The sequence below is a fragment of the Lutra lutra genome, chromosome 4 (genome assembly GCF_902655055.1).
Source record: "Lutra lutra chromosome 4, mLutLut1.2, whole genome shotgun sequence".
Lineage (NCBI taxonomy): Eukaryota > Metazoa > Chordata > Mammalia > Carnivora > Mustelidae > Lutra > Lutra lutra.
In genome coordinates this window covers 46686870-46713430 of record NC_062281.1, presented here as the reverse complement: position 1 = coordinate 46713430, position 26561 = coordinate 46686870, and the positions used below count along the sequence as shown (strand labels likewise).

The window sequence follows — 26561 nt, the reverse complement described above, 5'->3', positions numbered from 1 at the left end:
GAGAGATGGGGAAGCAAGATCCCTGCTGGGCAGAGAACCTGATGCAGGGCTTGATCCCAGGATGCTTAGATCATGACCTGAGCCAAAGGCAGAGAGGCTCAATCCACTGAGCCACCCAGGCACCCCAATGTATTACTTCTATAGTCCAAAATAAAAAATTGTTAAAAGATTCTACCTAAACTTATGTTCAGTATTTAATTTTGAATCACCCTTAATCCAGGAAAAAGGAAACAGGGTTACTTTAATTGCTCAAGATATTTTTCTGGGTAAAATGGAAACTGCTTTGTATATAGTCATACTATCCCTCACATTCATATATCCAGACCAGGTTCCAGGTGAAAGCATAGTACATAGATAGCTTTCTGATACTTTCAGTAAAAAATACAATCCCTAGGGATACAGTAGGTAAGCTTATTGTTTTACATCAAATTTTCAATGATTCAGTAAGAAAAACTGTAGTAAGAAAATTAGAAAGAAAAGGGCAGAAAAATAAATGTAAATACTTTGTGTTTGCCTAGGGACTAAAGAGAATGAATGTTTTCCTTTTTCAACAGTAAGATTAGGAGAAGAATAAATGAAACAAGATGGGAGTGGGAGGGAGACAAACCATAAGTGACTCTTAATTTCACAAAACAAACTGAGGATTGCTCGGGGGAGGGGGGTTGGGAGAGGGAGGTAGGGTTATGGACATTGGGGAGGGTATGTGCTATGGTGAGTGCTGTGAAGTGCCTAAACCTGGCGATTCACAGACCTGTACCCCTGGGAATAAAAATATGTTATATGTTGGGGCTGCCTGGGTGGCTCAGTGGGTTAAGCCTCTGCCTTCAGCTCAGGTCCTGGTCTCAGGGTTCTGGGATCGAGTCCCACATCGGGCTCTCTGCTAGGCAGGGAGCCTGCTTCCTCCTCTCTCTCTCTCTCTCTGCTTGTGATCTCTCTCTCTGTCAAATAAATAAAATCTAAAAAAAAAAAAAAAATGTTATATGTTTATAAAAAAAAAAATTTATAGTCCAAGCCTATCATGTGCTCTTTCACTACTTTCATATACATCATCCTACAATCAGAACAGTTTACTCCCCACACCTTGTCCCCAACCTGCCCTACTCCCTCGAACTTGCTCATCCTCTTGAGCAAGTTATTTCCTATCTCAGAGAATCATAACCTACCAGGCCCTCAGACTCTAAACCTGGGAATTATCCTTATACTCTTCCCTCTCTCTTTATTTCTCATGCTGAGCAATCACCAAGTCCTGGAGATTCTACCTTTTAAAGGCCTATCTTACTTACCCTCTCAGACTGCCTTTCATGTCAGCATGCCCACTGCGTAGAGTAACTGAATATATGACGCTCTGAGAAAGCTGACAAAAGGAACAGCCAAAAGAGCAGAGCAGTCCTTTGTTTTCATCCCAGTTCAAAACCCAGCTAAGTAACATTGCCAAGTTACTGAATACCTCCTACTGTCAGTTTCTTTCTTTTTTTTTTTCACTGTCAGTTTCTTAACCGGTTCAATACATACAGTACTGCTGTTTCACTGCAGGGCTGCTGTAAAGAGAATGATGGTATCCAGTTAAGTGGTAGGTATTACTACTAGGCTTTGGAAGATGCTATAGTTAAGAGAGAGGAGGAAACCTTAGAATAGAAGGGTGTAGAATGAGGTGAAGAAAAGATGCTCTGTGGACAGTGGGTGCATTTAAGAAGAGGAATATAAACAAAGATGATGAGTCAGGTTTACATTTTATGGAGACTAGGAAATTTTAAGGCCAAGATTCAGGCACAGGGGTCATATTTTTTAGAAATCTATATATATATTATTTATAACATTTAATTTATATGTATAATTATATTATATACAGATATATATCATTTTTAATATATTTAATATATATATATGGATTTATATATACCTAGCAGGAGTATCTAGCAAAGAACTTTCAATTTCAGCTTACAGGGGTGCCTGGGTGGCACAGTAGGTTAAGTGTCTGATTCTTGGTTTCAGCTCAGGTCATGATGTCAGGGTTCTGAGATCAAGCCTCATGATGAGCTCCATGCTCAGAGCAGGGAGTCTGCTTGTGATTCTCTCCCTCTTCCTCTGCCCTCTAGCCCCCACTCTCTCTAAAATAAATAAATCTTTAAAAAAAAAGAAAAAATTTACAGATGTGCTAAAATCTATATTAAATCCCAAAATAGAAAAAGAGTAGTTCTACCATCAACATATTTTAGAAATTACTTTTCTGAAATATATGTAAGGAATCCAATGTTAAAGGTAAGTATCACATTTTTGCCTTAAAATTGCAAAAAGCTTTTTAAATAAAAGGACTGAGAATTTTTTTCTGATCACTTACAAAGCTAGAAAAATTAAGTACAATTTCTTTAATTCATGAACATCTAGAAGGACTTTCCAACAAAATGATAAAAATGAATTAGAAATAATCTCCCAGGGATGCCTGGGTGGCTCAGTGGGTTAAGCTGCTGCCTTTGGCTCAGGTCATGATCCCAGGGTCCTGGGATCGAGTCCCGCACTGGGTTCCTTGCTCAGCAGGGAGCCTGCCTCTCTTTCCACCTCTGCCTGCCTCTCTGCCTGCTTGTGGGCTTGCTCTCTCTCTCTTTCTGACAAATAAATAAATAAATAAATAAAATCTTTAAAAATAATAATAATAATAATCTCCCATTGTTTGAGTAAGATTGATGAACTGCAACAAGGTCAATTTCCTGGCTGTGATACTGTACTGTGCTTACATAAGATGTTATAATTAGGGCAAACAAAATGAAAGGTATATTGGATCTCGCTATATAATTTCTCACAACTGCATGTGAATCAACAATTATCTCAAAATACAAAGGTGTCGAAAATTATCTTACACTGAAAGCAAAAATACTTTTGTAACAGGTTCTTACTAAAAATGTACGGTGCTAGAACAGTGATTTAACTTTTAGCATACCCAAAGTGTATCACAATCAAATCACTATTCACTCTCCAGTCTTCTGCAACACTATTTTTATTCAGAATGTTTTAATTCTAAAATTGTAAAATAAGGACAAAGGAAATTTATGCTTCAGAACCAGAGACCAAAATAAAATGGCTGTATTCCCTGATATCATTACAAAGCATGTAAACCTTGGCTATTATGAAAGGTCTTTTTAAAGATTTTATTTATTTATTTGACAGACAGAGATCACAAGTAGGCAGAGAGGCAGGCAGAGAGAGAGATTGGAGGATGCAGGCTCCCCACCGAGCAGAGAGCCCAATGCGGGGCTCAATCCCAGGATCCTGGGATCACGACCCGAGCCGAAGGCAGAGGCTTTAACCCACTGAGCCACCCAGGTGCCCCTGAAAGGTCTTTTTAGATGACAAAAGACTGTTTAATGGTTTCTGTATCACTGGTGTATAACACTCACTTCCTGGCTCTTCCACTCTGGGATCTAATGCCCAGTTGCTTGGGTGACCATGAGCCCTGGGAAAATGTATAATCAATGTAGAGTATTCAGGAAGATTAATCAGCAGTCATACAGGAGGTATCAAAAAGTTCTGTTATTAAAGTCACAATCATTTCCAGACAGAGCTGTAGCCACTGTGCACAGGGGACCAATCTGGGATAGAACTTAAAAAAAAAAAAAAAAAAAAGGCTATTAAAAGTTAAAGCAGGTAGGGGCGCCGGGGTGGCTCAGTGGGTTAAGCCTCTGCCTTCGGCTCAGGTCATGATCCCAGGGTCCTGGGATCGAGCCCCGCGTCGGGCTCTCTGCTCAGCAGGCAGCCTGCTTCCTCCTCTCTCTCTCTGCCTGCCTCTTTGCCTGCTTGTGATCTCTGTCTGTCAAATAAATAAATAAAATCTTTAAAAAAAAAAAAAAGTTAAAGCAGGTAGTAGGACAAGAAAACTAGAGAAAGAAAAGAAGAACATGTCAGAAAAAACTAGAATTAAGTACAGGGAGAAGAACACGGCAGGGAAATGCATTTCCAAAGGTGTAAGCAAAATAATATAAATAGAGTCTAACTCTCTGAAGATTAAATGCTTGTAACATTAAGTGGTCTCAACACAGATTCTGGAATAGTCTGGACCTAAAATAACACCGTCAAGTTGTAATACAAGCAGAGTAAACACAACTTTAAAAAGAGATAAATAAATTTATTAAATTTATTAAATAAATAAATAAATAAATTTACTAAACATAGGAAATCAACCCTTGGATTTCACTAAATCTCACATTAACTTCCACTATAGTAGAAACCACTAAACTTATAGGATAGTAACTTGTAAGATATATAAACCCACTTAACTCCGTTTACCTCTTCTGTAAAGTGCCAGCTAATCTTTGATAATAAAGAATACTTCTTTCTCTGAAGTTCTCAATTGACTGAAAGATATCTCAGTATCCGATCTTTCTTACTTATCTAATGCTTAGCTTGCTACAGACAGCAATGTGCCAAGCCTGAAACATTTCCCATACTCTCTTGTAGACTGAGGGTTAGGAATGGGGAGCGGTGCAGGCCAGGACTAAATTCTGGCCAACGAGCGAAGTTATAAAGTGGGGTTTCTGACAGAGCTCCTTACAAAGTGAGGAGGAACTCAGTGGAAAGGTCTTTACCCTGTCCCCTCTCCACCGTTTTCCTCCCTGTAAAGCTGACAGGATGGCTAGCAATGTAACCTTGTAGAGAGAAAAAGAGATGCCTAAGAAACTTATACCACAGAACTTCCAAGCAGCTTTGGTTACCTACTTCCGGACTTCTTTTATAGGAACAAAATAATCCTATCTTCTTTAAGCCACTGATTTTAGAATTTTTAAAGACAGCAAAACGAATTATTAACCCAGAAAATGAAGAAACTTTTTCTGGGAAAAAAAACTGGATGTATTACATCAGGATCTTCTGGGGTTTTGGTCTAGGTATCTCTATTTTTAGATAAGCTCACCAGCTGATTCTGACACAGGTGGTCCACAAAAGGGCACTTAGGATTCACTCAAAAGAAATAATGAGGATTCTCTCCTTCACACAAAGATGCCAATATTTTGGCTAAACAGGACATATACTTTGTTTTTTCAACAGTAGTTATAGATTTATAGTGCTTGATACATACTCAATTCTCAACAAATACCTACTGAATCACTGTACTTTCCAATCACTTAATCCTTATCCTTCTACTTAGTCCTATCCTTATGCAGTAGCCATTTATAGGAGGGGATGACCACAACCATGAATGAGAGGGAAGCTAACGGACCTATATGAAAGATCGGAATATTACCTTTTAACTTCATGTGGTCAGTGCTCTCACCTAATGACCTAACTATTCTACAGAGAGTAGGCAACTTACTTACACATAAAATAGAAAATAATCTGAAATGGTAAGACAAATTATCAACATTCAGGAAAACAGGATACTATATATCAAAATGAAAATAAAAATTCCAGTGATATTATACCTATTTCATGCTAAAAATTTATTTGGTAGTTTGTTTTCCTAATTTTCTTCATTTTTCTGTGTTTGTTTTCCTCTATTAAGGCATCTCCTATACTTACCATCAAGGCCAAAGGTCTGATATAGTAGTACAATAATAGTACAGCCTGGAAATCTATTAAAACAATCCTGAATAATAATAAGCATGAATTTATTTTTTGTTGCTTATTATATACTCTAGAAGAAACACTGTATTTTTAACATTTACCTTATCAACCAACAAATTCTTATACTTAATACTGGATATTGAAGATACTAATTTTTTCCTCAAGGAAATAGAATGAATGCTTATACAGTCACAAATTTCTTTTTAACATTCTATTTGTAGTACTTCTCATTAAAAAATGTTACTTACAGATATTCTGTTATTTTCTGATACTGCTTCATTAAAAGTGCCATTTGTTTCTATATCCAATCTTGGCTTTTTTCTAATATTGACAACTTCCTCTTGTTTTTCAACTTTCACTCCAATTTCTAACTCTGATTTTGTGTTCTTGAATAACTGATCTAACACTTCATCTTCTATGGCTAAATCATCAATTTCTTTTCTTTTTTCTGATCTTAGTTTTTCTGTAGAAAGAGATTTATTGGCAAAATTTTTCACAGTGGATTTTAAATCTCCTTCTGTAAGTAAATTATCTGGTTTCTTTTCCATAGGCTTATTCTGAGATAGATGCTGCTCCTTATTTTTCCATACTGAGGGTGCAGAAGGTTGTGTTTGTTCTAAAAGAGAACAAGACATTTCTATTCTTGCTGATTTGGGTGAAGAAATTTCTTGATTTTCTTCATCTCTTTCCCTTAGATTTAAAAAAGGAGAGAAGAAAGCAAAAACAGAAAACACAGCTAAGTAATTTTTTGGTTTGACAATATTCACGCCCCACTGAATTCACAACATTCTTAATTTAATTCATTAGTATCACTGGAAATTAAAAAATGGGACATCTGAAAAAAAAGCAATCTGTAGGGACACTAATGTTTTTGTAGGACTGTCAAACCAATGGCTAAACAATAAGGAGAGGTCTATCTTCTCTGCCAAGAGAGCAGTAGCTGGTAAATCAATGCAGAGGAAAAGGTAGAAAGATATAAAAATACAAAGCACTTGTTGCCAGGAAACAATAGCTTACTTTACAATGTAGGGAACTTGTAGGCAGGGAAAAACTACCTTGGGAATAAAACCTGATGGATTAATGAGAGCTAGATTCAAGATAGTAAGTCAGAGGGGCTAAATCCAGAATACAGCACAGACTATGTATTGCAAGTAATATATGAATATATGACTAAGAATTTTCTGTACAATATTGTTTCATTCATTAAGTACTGAAAAAGTACTTTACTCATTTAAATTGTACTAAGGTCCAAAGAGAACATCTCTGCTTCCAAGAAGTTAACCAAATTCATGTTAAAATGGAATAGTCAAGGTGGTATTTTAATAATACTAATCTACTATCAGTGTGCTGGACAGACTGATTAAGAAGATTCTGTAATAATTCAGGTGGTCAGAATGAGTCAGAGGTCTGGCAAAACAAACAGATGAAAAGGGAAGAATTTATAAAACAATGAAAATAAGAATCACAGTGCTGTTTTGGGGAGGTAAAAGAGAAAGAGTCCAAGATTTTGACAAAATGAACTCCTAACAAAAATAATACGTATTCAATGACAGAGGGGAAAAGGGTTAGGACTATTATCTGGGAAAACAGCAGAAAATTCCTGTAAAAAAGTAGAAGTGACATTTAAGAGGTAAGTTAGGACCAAATATATTGATCATCTGTAATAAAGTCATGAAACTCTAAAGGTACAGTATACAGCATATAAAAAGTAGTGGTAGAAAAAGGGAAAGTCCCCAGAGGGGGCAAAGGGGAAAGTGAGAGAGGCAAAACAACCAGAAGAGGCCCACACTACAAAAACTGAGAAGACACATACAGAGAAGAAAGGTTTGAAAGAACTGAACAGCACCGAAAGGCCACTAGAATTGTCAACTATGTCAATGGCTACTTCAAGGACATCATGTCAAGGCGAAATATTTCTGGTTAAGAAATATTTCATACAGAAATGGAAGCAGTAACAATAATCTTCTTTTCTGAGAAGTTTAACAATGATTGTGAAGAACGAGAGGCAATAGCTAGAGTTAAGAACCAAGTCAAGAGAAGGTTTTAAAAAATAAAAGTGAGATCGAGCTTCTGAATAGAGAAGGACCTAGAGTAATTAAAAGTGCTAGAAAAAGAGAGAAAAATTGAGGGAGCATGGTCCTAGAGGAAGTGAGAGAAGTTCAAAGAACTGAGGTGTGGGAAAGCTCTTCTTCAAAAGGAGTACAGCAAAGTGAAACAACAGAGAAGCTTAAGGTAACACAGGAAAAAAGGGATGAGGGAGATTCTATCCATAATGACCTTGGTGAAGAAGGAGATACGGATGTTTCTGAGAGGGAATGAGGTCAAAGGGTCTGTTTTCTACAGAAAGCGTATCCAAGGAGAACACAGACTAAATGTCATTCTATTAATATTTTTCAGAGACACAGAGAGGTTTTATTTTAAAATATACCTTTTTTTGGTAGAAGGCTGAAAGTAGTTTTTGATGGAGTTGGTCTGCAGCCGCTGAAAAGGTTGTTCTCTACTTTTATTGACACCTGAGAATTTAGTTGGTGAAAGCTGACAAGTTGGGATTTTCATCCTTTCCAGAGTATCTGATACTGCATTATTATCATCAGAGCTTATTTTGGGGGGTTCCTTCATAGTGGATGTTTCTTGTGAAGGCATTCTGAATTTCTGTTCCACTCTGGAGATTTTGATTTCTTTAGGTCTTTCACTAAAATCCATACTGTAACAAAAGAAGAATGCAATGTAAAAAATCAGATTAATAGCAATTTTTATCAAGAAAAAAAGTCTTCTGAATAGTACTAATGAGATACAGCTTTAGAACATAATTATCTTTAGACTATAATTAAGGGGAATATATTTCACTATACCAAAAAAGTCCCTCCTTTTTCATCAAAGCTCCGTAAAGACAAATGATAACTTTTTCTTCTTCATTCCCTATAGCATCCAATGTCTGGCATCCTCTGCTATAAGAAACTGTCATACATTTATGGTGTTCAACCTAGTATTCTATAATAAATTAAACCGAGTGATAATCTTAGATAATTTTGCTTTGTTTAAAATTTTACAATTTTCATGCAAAAAATTAATAAAAAAAGGAAAATCAAAAAAGAACAATCTCCTATAATTCCAGCATCATACATAATGAGATATTTAGATCCCATTTAGATCTCAATGAGATGATTTTAGATTCAGATGAATTGATATGGTTATATTCCAGCCAGATGGCAGGAATATAGATGAACTGATATGGTTACATTTCAGCCAGATGGCAGTCTCTAGAATAGAACATAACTCTCTACTACCAGAAAAATATTTAAAATAAACACACACATACACACACACACATACACACACACAGTTCCACAATGTATGGTTACATAAACTGCCCTTAATATTCTTCATTTCACAAAAAAACAAGTAAACTGGTGATATACATGACTCTCAAAACATTAATAGTTTCTCTTTAAAAACTTACATCTGAAAAAAAAAAAAAACTTACATCTGGCCTCAATATAAAAAAAACAATGTATTAAAAATTTAAATATGACCTAAAAGTGATATCACAAGTATTTTTCAATATGAGTAGCTCATTAATGTATTACTTAAAAATACAATACGCTCTCTTAAATGAAAAATACCATAGAATACAAATGACCTACCCCTGCTCCATGAAACCCTCAAAGAACAACAACAAAAAACCTCTTCGAACAGTGAACCACTAGAAAACTATCTTTATGAACAAATATTAGTTATTTAGATAGCCAGGTAGACACATAGAAAGTATCTCCAAAGTTATACTCAGATAAAGGCAATATTATAGTACAAATTTATTTCAAACGTGCTTCAACAATCACAAATAAAGTACTATAATTCTTTACAGTCTTCTATGTACATTTGTAAGGAACAAAAACAAAAAAGCTTTATCATCAGACAGGGGTTAGCAAACTATGGCTCACAGGCCAAATCTCGCTTGCCACTTGTTTTCATAAATTAAGTTTTATAGGAACACAGCCACACACGTTCACTTACATATTGTCTAAGGCAGCTTTCATGCTACAAAGGCAAAGCTGAGTAGCTGTAACACAGATCACTCACTCACAAAGCCAAAAAGATTTACTGTCCGAATTTTCACATACAGTTTACTAATCCTTGACCTACTGTATTATTTTCCCTGGCACCCCATTCTCCCATGCTTTATCTCCTAAGAGCTGATCTGAAAAAGACAATGACTTGACTTCTTGAGTGTACTATTAATTTACTGATATTATGAATAACAATAGTTTGTTAACAATAAAGCTTTACCATGTATCTGCTTGTGATTCCGTGTCTGCTACGTATGTTGTGGTATTCAGTGGGGCACTTGGCACCAGGTTTTCATTGACTGACAAGCCTTGGGAAAGGCTTGGTCCTGGAGTCATCTTCAATGCTGTAAATCACACAAGTGAAAGGAAGAATCAAAACTGCTAGACACAAGATGGACATTCTGTCACTAAAAATGGCTAGACTGTGTCATGCTGAGGGAATTAAGTAGGCAAGACAGAACACAGCGACCTTCACTCAGTGGAACGAACAAATATTTAATGAAATGGTCCTATAAAAGCAGCCTGTTGGCATCTGTAATCATTTAAATCAAATCATTAGCTACATCAAATCCTTTGTGAAGTATTACCAACTTAAAAATAAAATCAACTTGTGTTATAATTCAAATTATGATTTGAGTTAGAAGACAAAAACTGCATTTCTTCCCCACAGAAAGAGTATCAATTCTACTGTTGACACAAATAAAAATTAATGTGAGTTTCACTTTCTGAAGGAATACTATTTGAAAAGAAGATATAAATAGTTTTAGGTATAAATTCCGTGGCCACTCCAGAAAACCATTAATGATTACTTCATCTTTTAATTTACTAGAATAGCAAGTCAGGTGATACTCTCCTGGCATACTTTCCTTGAACCTTCCACACTGAAACAGATATCCTTCATTTCAGCTTCCATACTACCCTTTACATCACTCTGCTAACTTTTAACACACTAATCATCAACTGCTTGCATTAAGTTATTTAACCTCTCCATACCTTAGCTTCCTCATCAGGACCATCTCGTTCTGAGGACAAAATGAACTGATACATGGACAGCACTTAAAAAAATGCTTGGAACACAGTTAAGTACAATGCAAGTATTAGCTGTTATCATCATCATCACTTTATACTACACTTGTTTACTTGTTCCTTTCCATTATTAGACTTGGAATCTCCTTGAGAATAGGACCTGGTTCTTGTTCATTTCTAAATCTGCAGTCCCTGAGCAAAGTTTGGGACAGGAGAGATATAAATAAGTTAATGGAATTAAATCATTAAATGAAAAATTTAAAATTTGACATCTACTAAGTATCTAAGTTAAATCATCACTGGTTAGGTCCTCATGACATAGGTTGTGCTTAGTAAATGTTTATTACTGATTCCAAATTCTGCCACTTTCCGTATGTGATCTCATTAGAAGCTCATTGTCATTTCCTTAAACACACATATCCCTAGAATTCATTTCAGCTTACACAGAAGTCTGTAAAAAAAATAGTAATTACAAATGCTTATATTGTCACTAAAAGAAACTGTAAGTTGGATCTAATGATCCCAGAATAAGGGATCTTTGTCAACAAAAGATTTACAATGTTCTCCTTGCTAAAAATACTACAGAGGCAGGGCTTTGATTTGCTCACCTCTTTATCCCAAGTATTTAAAATAATTACAGGTATGTAACAGATGTTCAATAAATGCTTGCTGAATTCATAAACAAACATAGACGGAAGAAAATAAGGAGGGGAGAAAGGGAGGGAGAGACACATGCATTTATCCTATTCCCGCCCAATGGGTTGTATTCTAAAACTGTTTATAAGTCACATGTCTAGGACTTAGAGCCTACACAGATCCATCTATAAGTATGTGCAAGAAGTAATACTACTAATTAAAATGTTAATTTTCACTCCTTATGACTCTGTTTCTATCTGAAATGATACAAGAGAAAAGGTACTGGTCTAAATGTTCAGAAAACTCACATTTTAGGATTGGGTTGGCCATGAATCATTTACGGAATCTTAACTGTTCTCAGCCTTACGAGCTTGCTTACCTTTTAATAGAAAGACAGATAAGATGATCTCTAAGATCTCTTTTGGCCATGAACACATTTCCAACAGTGGATGATAAAACTTTGTTGCTCCACACTGGCAAAGATAATCCTGTGTGCCAATAATTTAGTTCAATTAAGCAAATATTCACACCCTGTACAAAAAAGTACTGTGCTTGGTGGTGCTGTCAGGGGATCCAAAATTAATTAGAGCTTATAACTCATTTAGTGGCTAAAAAGGCATGGAACCAACCGCTTATATTTCAAAGTAGGAAGAAAGTCTAGCTAGAATGCAAAAACGTTATTGGGGTATAGAAAGTAATTCTGACTTGGAGAAGAATTATGGGAGAGAAAACAACTTAGAAAAACTTCACGAAAGAGGTGAGCATCTGCCAAATGAGTCAAATTTTGAAGAGCAGTGTTAGCATTCTAGAACAGGGACCAGGATGAACAAGATTGAGGGGTGTGGAAATTTTAAATAATATGGCACATATAAACTGTAGGGAGATGTATTTTTAAAAAATAAAGACAGGAGGAGAAAGGCGAAACTGCTGAGGACTCAGAACTCTAGACGAAGGGCCTAGGGTTTTATTTCATAAATAATGAGCTAGTAAAAGGTTTTAAGAAAAAGTGGATCCTACTGGCAAAGTGAAACATTAACTATAGAGATGAGTATGGAGGCTGGACCATTACTGCCTGCAACTCTAACAGCCCTCAGGAAAGGAAGACAATGTAAAGTTCAAGTGCGGCAGTGGCTGTGAGAACGGATCGTGGCAGACCTCTTGAGCAGAAGCTATACAGGGAGAATTTCAGGTCTTGTTTTAGCTTTTCCTTGGTGGCTGGCTTTAACTGAACCTATCAGCTGTGTCTGCCTATTAATTGCTTGAAGCCTGACTTTTAGAATATAAAGTTCACAGTAACAGATATCTTGTTTTATTCACCACTGTATCTTCAGCACTTCTTTAGAAACAGTGCCCAGTAGTACATGGCAGCCACAAATGTTTATCAAGTAAATAAAATGGTAAACAGATGAGTTTCAAAAGGTGGTGAAAATCGTTATCCCTAAACAAGTACACAGTAATGTGCACAGAGCTTATCACCAAGTTACAATTAAAGCTGTTAAAAAAAAATCAATAAAATATTGTTTTCATTACCTGTATTGGGCTGGCCTTGAGGATCACAGTAATTCTCTGTAGTCATGAAAATGACTGCCAATCCAATTTCTGCTTCAGGAATAGGTCTAAGTCCCTGCCTATGAGAATAAAATAGTTTAAGCATGATAATATATTAAAACTTAACAACCTCTATTAACATGATGTCAAGTGAAATCTTTTTACTCCTTCCCCAAAGAGATAACACAATTTAATGGTAATGGAGAGAATTTCAAATACACAGAGTACTGGCCTACTCAACTGGGGAAATATTATATTGGGCACTACCTTTAGCAAGTCAGTCATCTCATCTGTAAAATAAAGGCCTAGAGTAAAGGAGATAGAGCCTTCCATGTCCGAAATTCTTTCACTTTCAGAAAAAGAAAACAGTAAGACCAGATGAAGCAATAAAATAAGTTTTTATCAGCACATCTATTACTAGGATCCAAAGATAAAACTTAAAAGACAGAAGAGGGCAGAAAGGGACAGAGGCAGAAAAGTTCAAAGAAATATCATAAGCTGTATCTCTACACGTTTTGTAATTTTAAGTTTAGTAAATAAAATCATTTTACCAAACTTACGTGTATTAAGGAATCTTCTTAAAGGAAATCTTATAGTGAACCTACCTTCTGTTTTCTTTTTTTTTTTAATATTTTATTTATTTATTTGACCGACAGAGATCACAAGCAGGCAGAGAGGCAGGCAGAGAGAGAGGAGGAAGCAGGCTTCCCGCTGAGCAGAGAGCCCGATACGGGGCTCGATCCCAAACCCTGGGACCATGACCTGAGCCGAAGGCAGAGGCCTTAACCCACTGAGCCACCCAGGCGCCCCCCTTCTGTTTTCTATTATGTGAATGAGACAAAGACAATTTAGTAACACTGCTATATAAAACTATACCTCAGAGTTTAAGAACTACAAAACTTTTTTTTTTTTAATAAAGATTTTATTCATTTACTTGAGAGAAGGAGTGAGTGACAGAGAGGACAAGCTGGGGAAGGCACAGGGGAAGAGGGAGGAACAGGCTCCCTGCTTAGCAGGGTACCTGATGCTGGGCTCCATCCCAGTACCCTGGGATGATGACCTGAGCTGAAGGCAGATGTTTAACCGACTCAGCCAACCAGGTGCCCCAAAACTACTTTAAATATTTATTGCAAAGATGCTTTAAGTGGTTGCAGTAGTTTAAAAGGTATTTTTCAAATGCCTACTGTTTGTTTTTTGTATGTCCTGGGTTAATCTAACAGAACTCAACTATATGTGCAATTATAATATGAAAATATATTTTTAAAGTATTATAATAAAGTAATCACATATATATACTTACAGTTCAGGCAATTCAAAATTGGTGTTTTATCACCTTACTTTTTTAAACAATAAATATATTACGTAAATCAGAAAGATTGGCTCCATAAAATAAAAACATTTTAAATATATAATTAATAATAATGTTATACAGATAATTACATTATTCTAAATGGGGAAACATCCTAAATGGAGAAACACAACCTTTTAAAATCAATAGCGAGATAAATGTGGCTCCTAAGACTACCTCTATATAACAATGCTCTAAACGTCCTGGTAGGTACAAAACAGAGAAAAAGGAGAAGCATCAGAAGTATTTGGCTTAAAAAAAAAGGATAGAAACATTATAGATAATATGATTTTTACAAAAAAAAAAGGACTACAGATACATTAGAAATAAAAGGGGAGTCTAACAAGGTGGCAGGATATGATTAATATCTAAATGTCTATTGAATTTATATACACTAGCAATAAACAACTAGAAAATATGATTAAAGGGATTAATATTATCTCTTTATATTCTACCTACCAGATACATAATATCTACCACAGAGTATGTAATACCTTGGAATAAATCTAATAAAAGATACTCAAGATCTTTACAGGGAAATTATAAAAAATTGTTTAATTCTCACCAAATTGATTTGTGAATTCAATGGAATTCCTAATAAAAATCCCAACAGGAACTTTGAAAAGATGTTCTAAAATGTATATGCAAAAATAGAGAGCCAAGAATGATGCTTCTAAAGAAGACCAGCGACATTTGCCATACCAGATATGAGGACTCACTTGAAGTCACAGTAATTAAGACAATGTGGTAAATGTGGTGTTGGTATAAGGACGTATTGACCAATGGAACAGAGAAAAGCCAAAAACATTCCTATGTATGTATGGGACATTGGTATAAAGTAGAATCAATTCCAAATAGATTAAAAGCAAATTTCAAAAAGAAAGCATCAAAACACTAGCAACAAATTAGTAAAAAATTAGGTGACTATCCTTTTGATCTATGAATAGAGATTTTTTAAAATACAAAAAGTGCTAAGAAAGAAAAGGTTGTTAATTTTTAGTATATTAAGAACTTTCATGTATCACACAGTAAAACATTATGAAATGGTAAAAATTGTGCAGCATATACGAGTGAAAAAAAGATTAATATTGAGAAATAGAAAGAACTTCTACAAATAAAAAAGAATACACAAATATATAATTAACATATGATCCAAAAACTGCACTCTAGGGCATTTATTCCAAAGAAATGAAAACTTACATTCACAAAGAAACTTGTACATGTATGTTTACAGAGGTTTTATTTGTAACAAAAATTGGAAAAAATGTAAGAATGACTCAAAAACTAGTATATACACATCTATATATACTCAATACTACTCATCAATTAAAAAGGATGAATGATACAAACAACTTAGATGATCTCCAAAAAACTTTGCTGAATGAGAAAAACCAGTCCTAAAGTGTATATAATATGATTTCATTTATATAACACTTTTTTAAAAGACAAAATTTTAGAAATGGAGAATGAATTAGTGGTTTTCCAGGATTTGGGGACATGGAGTGAGAGACGGGACGGGAGGGAGGGAAGTGAGTATGGTTATAAAAGAATAAGACGGATCCTTGTGGGGATGGAACGGTTCTTTATCTTGACTAAGGTGGTGATATATGTACCAACAAGTGATAAAACTGGACAGAACTAAAACACATACATATACACACACGCAAACAGGGAAATCTGTATAAAAAAACTACAATTAGAAAACTGGGTAAAAAACATGACAAGAGGGGCGCCTGGGTGACTCAGCGGGTTAAGCCTCTGCCTTGGGCTCGGGTCATGATCTCAGGGTCCTGGGATCAAGCCCCACACTGGGCTCTCTGCTCAGTGGGGAGCCTGCTTCCCCCTCTCTCTGCCTGCCTCTCTGCCTACTTGTGATCTCTGTCAAATAAACAAACCAAAATCTAAAAAACAAACAAAAACATGAGCAGATATTTCAGAATAGGAAAAACAGACATCTATTAAATATCAGAAAAAATGTTAAGCATCACTGGTGATGACAAAAACAGAAACAAAAAATCACAGGATATGATTATATATCCATTTAATTAGCAAACACTGTAAAGTCTAACAATACCAAGTGTGGAAAACAATGTATATCTACTTGATCTCTTACATACTGTGGGCGGAAGTATAAAGCGGAAAACAAGTTTGAAACTCCAGAGGTTGAGTATTCACATAACCTGTGACCCAGAGGTTCTAACCCTAAGAATATTCTCCAAAGAATATCCTGCAGAAGCACGACCATGAAATGTACAAAAATTATCTCAGTAGCAGTTTTTACACAATAAAATGTAATTCTTGTATATCCTTCTACACTGTTAATTCAGTACAATAAAAAAGTTACAGATAAAAGGGTCTTTATTTTTTTTTATTAATAAAGATAATTCTGTACCTCTGGAGCTGATCCATAATTGAGTGAATCCATTTTTTCTGAGAGTCAGGAATTAGAGTCTGTGAACTTGTTATTCCTACATCAACGACACAAATTCCAGGAGCTGAAAAGAAACTATCTTTTTCTTCATTTTCTTCTGTTATCAATCTGGCATTTCCTCCTCCAAAAACAATTGCTGAACTTAACTTTTTATGCTAAAAATAGAAACAGAAAAAATATAATCAACTAGCCACATTCAATTCCTTGAATACATTTGTTTAAATTTATTTTAATTCCAGTGCAGTTAACAGTGTTATATTAGTTTCAGGTATACAATATAGTAATTCTACCTTTCCATATCACCCAGTGCTCATCACAAGTACACATCACAGTCCCCATCACCTATTTCACCCATCCCCCCACCTCCTCCCCTCTGATAACCATCAGTTTGTTGTCTATGGTTAAGAATCTGTTCCTTGGTTTGCCTCTCTTTTTCTTCTATTTGCTAGTTTGTTTTGTTTCTTAAATTCCACACATGAATGAAATCATGTGGTATTTGTCTTTCTCTGAATGACTTATTTAGCTTAGCATTATACTCTAGCTCCATCCCCATCATTGCAAATGGCAAGTTTCATTATTTTGTATGGCTGAGTAATATTCCATTGTATATATACATCTTTATCCATTCATTTATATTAGAGAAGTAAAATAAAAGTAGAACTGAAATAGAATTGGTTCTACTTTTTGAGAAGACAATCCCAGCTTCCACTCAGAAAATCCCCAGTTCACCAGATACCTCTGCAGCCTTGGAATTGTTACATTCTTTGCATTTCCTTATCATACTTAATTCACAGGACTCTGTAGGCTTGCTTACATTTTCCACCTACAACATAAACTCTTTGAATCCCCATTTCAGCACACTGAAGACATTCAAGAGCTATTTACTAACTGACCAAGTAAGGACTTAAATTAGTTTTCTATCCCTACCCTCTCACTTATATATTTATATAAACTTAATTAATTGGCCAATTAACATATGTCAAAAAAAAAATCTCCTATACATGAATACCGGGCAAGTTCTGTTGCTTAGACAGTTTCATTTCACACTTCCATATAAAATTTCAAAAGAAAAAAAAATTATTGATAACAGTAATAATTTATCTAGTTGATAATGTTTTCTTCAGCAAAATTTAGCTCATAAGATTACCTGTTTGGCATTCAAAAATACAAATGTTTTCCCTTTGAAGATTTGCTTTCTTTCTTGTCGTCCTGACAGATCAATGTTTTTATTTCCAATAGCTGGTTCATCAATAGGTGGGTAAAAGCTGTAAAAAAAAAAAAAAAATTTACAGTACATTTTAAATATATATTATTCTCTATGTATACTGTAATACTGAACAGAGTGGCTATCTAGACACCAGGAAGGTTTAATTTTCATAATATCATTAATTCATCATTAAACTATTATTTTTTTAAAGTAAGGGTTTTATCCGGGACAAAATGGTGACAGGGGACAGATGCCAAACAGAACAGCATAACTGTTCCTTATTTTTGAAAAAAATATAATCCAAGGGTAGACAATCCTAAAGTACAGTTTAATATACAAGACTCGGACACGTTTTGTGAATTACAAAAGGTTGAAAGAGACACTGTCCACAAAGATCAAATTCTATTCGCATCTTGTGTTTCCCGGGAACCAACGTGTGTTAACAATGTTCACATCCAATTCTATGAACTACTATTTTAAGTGTTTTATTAGAGATCCCTTTACAGAAGCTCAGGAAATTATAAAACTTAAAATATTTGTCCATTTAAATAAAATTTCCAAAGTGAGATTAGAAAACACAATCTTTGGGGGCACCTGGGTGGCTCAGTTCATTAAGCATCTGACTCTTGATTTGAGCTCAGGTCATCATCTTGAGGTTGTGGGAGCAACACACTGGGTATGCAGCCTGCTTAGGATTCTCTCTCCCTCCTACACCCCCCACCAAAAGCACACTTTTAGCTCTTTAACATAATGCTATAAGATAAGAACATCTTAATCATCCATGACAATGAGGGAAAAGAAAATACTAAAATCAGCAGGTAATTCTTTTTTTTTTTTTTCAGCAGGTAATTCTTAAGCCTCACATCAGTTCAGTTTCAACTTTCTGTATAATCAAACCTTCTGCTACAGCAATTTATAATTGATCAGTCCTTCAGCTTAACTCTCTACCTTCAGGTAAAAATTACTAGTTACTAATGCTCATGGATAAGAAAATCCAGTATTGTCAAGATGTCAGTTCTTCCCAACTTGATCTATAGATTAAATGTAACCCCAGTAAATCCCCAGCAAGTTATTTTGTGGGTACTCACAAACGGATTCTGAAGTTTACATAGAAGCAAAAGACCTAGAATAGCCAACATAATATTAAGAACAAAGTTGGAGTACTAATATGACCCAAATTCAAGACTTAACATAAAGCTACAGCAATCAAGAGAGTCTGGTATTATGAAAAAAATAAAAGAGAATAGAGAGCCAAGAAATATACTGACATAAATTAGTCAACTGATCTTTAACAAAGGAACAAAGGCCGTTCAATGGAGCTCAGATAGTGTTTTCAACAAATGATGATGATACTGGGATGTTTCACATAAAAAAAAAAAGAATCTAGATGCAGACCTTACAGTGTTCACAAAAATTAACTCAAAATGGATCACAGACCTAAAGTAAAATGCTAAACTATAAAACTCCTAGAAGATAACATAAATAATAGAAGAAAATCCAGATGACCTTTGTTATGGCAGTGACTTTTCAGATACACCAGTCATGATCTATGAATGAAGTAATTATAAGCTAGACTCACTAAAATTTAAAACTTCTAAAAAAATTTTTGAACTTCTGCTCCATGAGAGACGTCAATAAAATGAGATGTACAAGAAAGTGCAAGAAAATACTTGCAAAACTCACATCTGATAAAGGTCTGTTACCCAAAATATACAAAGAACTCTCAAAATTCAACAGTAAGAAAACAAACAATCTGATTAAAAAATGGGACAAATCTTATAGCAACTTCTTGCTAGACATGTCTCCAGAGGCAAAGGAAACAAAAGCAAAAATGAACTACTGGGACTTCATCAGGATAAAAAGCTTTTGCACAGCAAAGAAAACAACAAAATCAAAAGGCAACCTAGGGAATGGAAGAAGATATTTGCAAATGTCTTATCAGGTAAAGGGCTAGCATCCAAAATCTATAAAGAACGTATCAAACTCAACAGCCCAAAAAACAAAAAATCCAATCAAGAAATGGGGAGCGCCTGGGTGGCTCAGTGGGTTAACCCACTGCCTTCGGCTCAGGTCATGATCTCAGGGTCCTGCGATCGAGTCCCGCATTGGGCTCTCTGCTCAGCGGGGAGCCCGCTTCCTCCCTTTCTCTCTCTCTCTCTCTCTCTCTCTCTCTGCCTACTTGTGATCTCTCTCTGTCAAATGAATAAAATCTTAAAAAAAAAAAAAAAAGAAATGGGCAGTAGACATGAACAAACATTTCTCCAAAGAAGACATACAAATGGCTAACAGACACATGAAAAAATGCTCAACATCACTCCTCATCAGGAAAACACAAATCAAAACAAAAACAGCATCATCTCACACTAGTCAGAATGGCTAAAATTAACAACTCAGGAAACACCAGACATTGGCAAGGATGCAGAAAAAGGGGAACCCTCTTATACTCTTGGTGGAAATACAAATTGACGCAGTCACTCTGGAAAACAGCATGGAGGTTTCTCAAAAGTTAAAAACAGAACTACCCCACAACCCACAACTGCACTACTGGGTACTTATCCAAAGGACACAAACAAAATGATTCAAAGGGGCACAGGCACCCCAATGTTTACAGTAGCAATGTCCATAATAGCTAAAATATGAAAAGAGCCCAGATGTCCACTGACAGATAAATGGATAAAGATGTGATACACACACACACACACACACACACACACACATATACACGATGGGAGTATTACTCAGTCATCCAAAAGAATGAAATCTTGCCATTTGCAATAACATGGATGGAACTAGAGAGTATTATGCTAAGTGACCTAAGTCAGTCAGAGAAAGACAAATACCATAGGATCTCACTCATATATGGAATTTAAGAAATAAAATAGATGAACATAGGGGAAGGGAAGGAAAAACAGAGGGGAAGGCAAACCATAAGAGACTCTTAGCTACAGGAAACAAACTAAGGGTTGCTGGAAGAAAGGAGGGTACCTAAGGGGATAAGGAAATTGGGTGATGGGCATTAAGGAGGGCACTTGATGTAATGAGCACTGGGTGTTATATGCAAGTGATGAGTCACTAAATTCTAACCCTAAAACTAATAAGACACTATATGTTAACTAAATTGAATTTAAGAATTTTTCTTTTGAAAGGACCATAATCTTAACAGCTATGTGACCAAAGAAATATACTGATAACAAATAAGCACAAGATGCTCAACACATCATGTTATCAGGAAAATGGAAATTAGAATGAGACACTATTACACATATATTAGAATGGCCAAAATCCAGAACATAAATAACACCAAACGCTTGTGAGAATGTGGAGTGCCAGGAACTTTCATTCACTGCTGGTGAGAATGCAAAATCGTAAAGCCACTTTGGAAAACAATTTGGTACTTTCTCACAAAACTAAACACATTCTTACTGTATGATGCAGCAACTGCACTCCCTGGTATTTATCCAAAAGAGCTGAAAAAATTAAGTCCATACTAAAACCTGCACAGATGTGAATAGCAGCTTTATTCTTAACTGCCATAACTTGGAAGTAACCAAGATACCCTTCAGTAGGTGAACAGATAAACCATAGTATATTCAAACACTGCAATTATTACTCAGCACTAAAAAGAAATGAGCTACCAAGCCATGAAGACATGGAGAAAGTTTAAATGCATTTTACTAAGTGAAAAAAGCCATTCCGAAAAGGCTACCTACTATATTATTCCAACTATATGACATTCTGGAAAAGGCAAACTATGGAAACGGCAGAAGTTCACTGGTTGCTGGGAGTTGGGGGAGTGGCAACAATGAATAGGTAGGGTACAGAGGGTTTTCAGGGTAGTGAAAATACTCAGTATGATACTATAATGATTGCTCTATGTCATATTTATCCAAAACCACAGAATGTACAATACCAAGAGTAAATCCTAATGTAAACTACGGAATTTGGGTGATTATGACGTCAATGCAGGCTCATGCTACTTTGATGGAGGTACCCCTATTGAGGGAGGCAATACATGTGTGGAAACAGGAAGTACTTGGGGAGCCTCTGTACCTTCCTCTCAATTTTGAAATGAACCTAAAACGGCTCTAAAAAGAAAATCTTAAATTAAAAAAGTTACTAACATATCATGGTGATGATAAGGAAGCAATGTAGGATAGGGAAAATACACAACCTGGACAATTAGTCACTAAACAATCTAGACTCAGCCATCTGCAGAGAGCAACAGCTAATATGGTAAAAATATTTAGGCCATGAGGATCACTCTCCCACATTTTAGAACTAATTTCCTTACATTTTTTCCCCTCAGATTTCTCCTTGGCAACATACGTATTTCACAAAGTTAACTAGGTCATGATTAAACAACTACATTAATTTTTAATTCTTATAACTGATCAAACCACAAAATGTATGTGTTTTAACCTGCTACAATGGATACTGTACATTTATTCTAAGACAGTGATTCCTAGAACCTGCAATCTCAAATAAATGAGTTATCTGCAGGCAACAGCTGACCTAGCCAACAGAGGGAAATGCAACCTACTGCATTATTCTGATTTCTAAACACCTGACTTTACAATTCTATTTATTTACTTTTAAAGACACAGAAAATAGTGAAAACTATTTTAACCCTTTAAGTTATATCTACAGTAAGAAAAGTTAGTACTAGAAAATTAGTAAATATTCAGGGCGCCTGGATGGCTCAGTGGGTTAAAGCCTCTGCCTTCATTCAGTTCAGGTCATGATCCCAGGTTCCTGGAATCGAGCCCCGCATCGGGCTCTCTGTTCAGCAGGGAGTCTGCTTCCTCCTCTCTCTCTCTGCCTGCCTCCCTGCCTACTTGTGATCTCTGTCAAATAAATAAATAAAATCTTAAAAAAAAAAAAAAGATAATTTTTACTATCTCTTTGAATGCCTTTTATCCTCTCCCTTTTAGTAAGAATTCTCCCATATTTCACACTTCTTTCAGTGTGAAAGGCAACTATCACTTCACTTACACACAAATGGCTTGTTCACGAATTAGTGTACATAGTACTGTAACATCAGATGATGGAGCCAGTCCTAGGTAAAAATGGTGTGTAAATGTTTAGCACATACATAGAGCTGAGTAGATGTGAGTTTACTGCCTTCCAATGACAATGAAATATGATTTTTAAATTACCTACACCACTGTTAATCACACTGTCATTCTTAATTTTATCCCAACTAATAGTTTACTATACCCAGAAAATAGTTAATTATAGTTTAGTTCAATGAAGACTGAACATTTGTTAAACCCTGAATCACGTTCCTAAAGATAGGAGCATCATATACCTTTAGTTTTTCTTGATGGCACTATCAGAGTTCTAACTTCAATGTGTGTCATTTTTAGTATTTGGCTCTTCTACCAAGTGCCATGAGGGCAGAAACTGCAATGCTTTTTGGCTCATCACTATATCCTCAGGTCTATATTGCCTAATTCACGATAGGCATTAAGAAATATTTGGTAGTAAACTGATAGTACAAAATATAAATTAAAAGTAGACCAAAAAAATGTAAACATCCCTTACCTGCCCCTATATGTAGATTTGAGCACTAAAATTCTGGGACTAAAAAAATATGTTTTTGTTTTCTTTCTTTTTTCTAAAGATTTTATTTGACAGAGATCACAAGTAGGCAGAGAAGCAGGCAGACAGAGGTGGGGGTAAGCAGGCTCCCTGCTGAGCAGAGAGCCCAATGCGGGGCTTGATCCCAGGACCCTGAGATCATGACCTGAGCCAAAAGCAGAGGCTTAGCCCACTGAGCCACCCAGGCGCCCCTTGATTTTCTTTTAAAAACAGTGGTAAAGGGGCGCCTGGGTGGCTCAGTGGGTTAAAGCCTCTGCCTTCAGCTCAGGTCATGATCCCAGGGTCCTGGGATCGAGCCCCACATCGGGCTCTCTGCTCAGCAGGAGGCCTGCTTCTCTTCCTCTCTCTCTCTCTCTCTGCCTACTTGTGATCTCTGTCTGTCAAATAAATGAATAAAATCTTTAAAAAAAAAAAAAACAGTGGTAAATTCGAGCCACTCAGTAAGACTGATCTTGCAAAAAAATACATCACTATATTGTGAAGAATCTAACCAAACATTGGGGTCAAGTACACATGTGTATATGTACATACATAATACACACATGTATGTATGTATATACATATATGCATATATATAATACATAAAATTATTGATAATACAGCAAATACACTAAGCTCTGAACTTTATATACCTAGACAAGCCTTCTTCTCTTTACTAATGTAACGATGAGAACAAGAAAAGAAACTAATAATAAATGTGAGGAAAACATCATTAAAAATCAGTATTTCTAAAGCAGTATGTTCTAGATGCTCAGAAATCTCAGAAAGCATTTCTGAGGCTCCAGTGATTTGACAGTTAGTAAAAAAAATTTGGAAAAGAGTAAATTAACGTGGCAGAGACCAAGGTTAGAGGCACACGGCCTAAATAATTTCTGTAATTTATATAGAAACTTTGAGAGCTACAAATAATGTCTTATTATCTAGTAACTATTACATATAATTCACAAATTCTAGAAAATATTAATCTAGAAATACTGACTTTTTCCTATGTACATTATGGCTTTTAAATTCCTTAAATCATCTTCAATAAATTTCATTTAATCCAAAGAACATCTTAATATCTGTCCATAAATTTCATCTAATTCAAAGTACATCATCTTAATTTCTGTCCCCAAATTTCTCAAATACAGAATTTTTCTCAATTTATGTAAATTTTGGTCATGGAAACTGTATTTCAAGCCACAACATTCATTTGCCCAACATCTGGACAGCTGTTTATTTCATTAGTCAGTCCTATAGCCCCATGTTCATAATTTGTACAAGAACTTATTATACCGCTTCCTTTTGGTGATCTCTGAAAGGCCCAAATTACAGTGACATTCAAACTTGTAAAAATATAAGGTTATATTGTCAGGAAAAAATTTGTGCTACATGTTAGATTTCTTTGCCTTGAATTTTGATTGATTATATACACTCAACTCCATAAACTAAGACTGTTTAAGACTAATGTGTCTCTTGGGTCTGATATTTGACTAAAAGCCAGTTAGTTAGCCTGTTATTTTGTGGATGTGGGCAGAAGACACAAGACTCCTGGATCAGAGACAATGTGAGCAGGAAGCCTCAGCATATCTATGGTAGATCTCCTCCCTGACCAAGTCCTGTGGGGATGATATAAAAGGCACATACAATAGGTTGTATTACAGGAGAGAGGAACAATGAACTTCAGAATCCATGAGTTTCACAGCAAATTATAAGCAGGCCTGTTCTCTGTCCCAAAAGGGACACTACCTCTTCCCTTAAGGCTTCTCACTGCAAACGGTAAGAAATGGCCTGGGTATATTGGGCAATCAGGGCCTTGCACTTTTGGCACATTTGACAAGTTGTATTACATGAATGCAAAGATTAACTTTCTCCCAACAGTGTTTTCCTGAAAACAATGCCTGTTATTTGAAATACAGTAATTGAGAGAGCACTCCACAGTATGAAACTGTAAAAATTCAAACAAAAGTAACTCCTTCTCTTTTTTTTTTTTTTTTAAGATTTTATTTATTTATTTGACAGAGAGAGATCACAAGTAGATGGAGAGGCAGGCAGAGAGAGAGGGAAGCAGGCTCCCTGCTGAGCAGAGAGCCCGATGCGGGCCTCGATCCCAGGACCCTGAGATCATGACCTGAGCCGAAGGCAGCGGCTTAACCCACTGAGCCACCCAGGCGCCCACTCCTTCTCTTTTTTAAGGAATCATTTCTTTACGTTCAGAAAATATACAATATTTTAATGAGCTTCCTTTAATAAAGTACTGATTATCAAAATAAATATTTTGAATGACATCTTCTAAAAATGACTTCATCTACATTGGTATTTTGATGACAGTTTAGACAAATGAGATATCACAAATCATGTCAGGTACATAAAGCTTAAACTCTGTCTTACCCTGTCTCTTGCTAATAGTGCAAGAGATGATGACACAACTGTACTAAATAGAACTAGACTTTTTGTTAGGTTAAAAATATCCCTTTGATTTCAAATACAGTGATAATGCTTTTCAGAACTAGAAGAAGAGACTGTTACATTTTATTACAGAGCCATCACATTTTTTCATAAACCTTTTGTAACCCATCCTACTATTTAATATTTAAATCAAATCCTTTTTCTATTTCATAGTTGAGTACATAGTCAAAAAAAGACTTCAACATGGATATTAAAATGGGTCCCAGTAAGACGAAGGCAAAAACTAATTTTTCAATGTAATATAAAATGTGATCGATCATCAGTTGCCATTATCAAACACAGGCTAATGTAAATGCTTTTCATGGTTAAGACTGAATGAGAGGTTATTAATCTTACAGCAAAGATGTTTTAATACAGTCATCTAAGTTAATACAGTCATAAATTGAAGCTAGAAAAAATTATGTTGAACCTAAAGTCAAAAACAGATCCTGGTTACACATACCGGGGACTCTAAACAGTAAATGGAAATCATTGACTAATTCGAAAACTTTCAAGACCATAAAACACATTATCATCATTAGTAGAAACCTATCAGACCCTCCACTTCCAAGTAATGTAGGATTAATAATCATTTATTTTCTGTAGCAAGGATCATTATTTATGGTATTTATTGGCTTCCATAGGGAGGATCATGAATAGGCTTCAGAGAAAGATGTGCTTCTCCTGAAATACTATGCAAGTTGGTAGCATGAAAGTTAA

General features: G+C 35.6%; 1 protein-coding gene across 3 annotated transcripts in view; it reads right to left on the bottom strand.

Annotated features, from left to right (window-relative positions):
• The window catches only part of NBN (nibrin), a 50401-nt gene that overhangs the window by 15370 nt on the left and 8470 nt on the right, over nt 1–26561 (bottom strand). For all 3 annotated transcript variants that reach the window (XM_047726611.1, XM_047726612.1, XM_047726613.1), the window contains 6 exons: nt 17754–17871; nt 16568–16761; nt 12810–12907; nt 9838–9961; nt 7979–8254; nt 5799–6240 (listed from right to left, as the gene is read on the bottom strand). In XM_047726611.1, the coding sequence (XP_047582567.1) occupies nt 5799–6240; nt 7979–8254; nt 9838–9961; nt 12810–12907; nt 16568–16761; nt 17754–17871 (1252 nt within the window). The remainder of the gene's footprint in view (nt 1–5798; nt 6241–7978; nt 8255–9837; nt 9962–12809; nt 12908–16567; nt 16762–17753; nt 17872–26561) is intronic.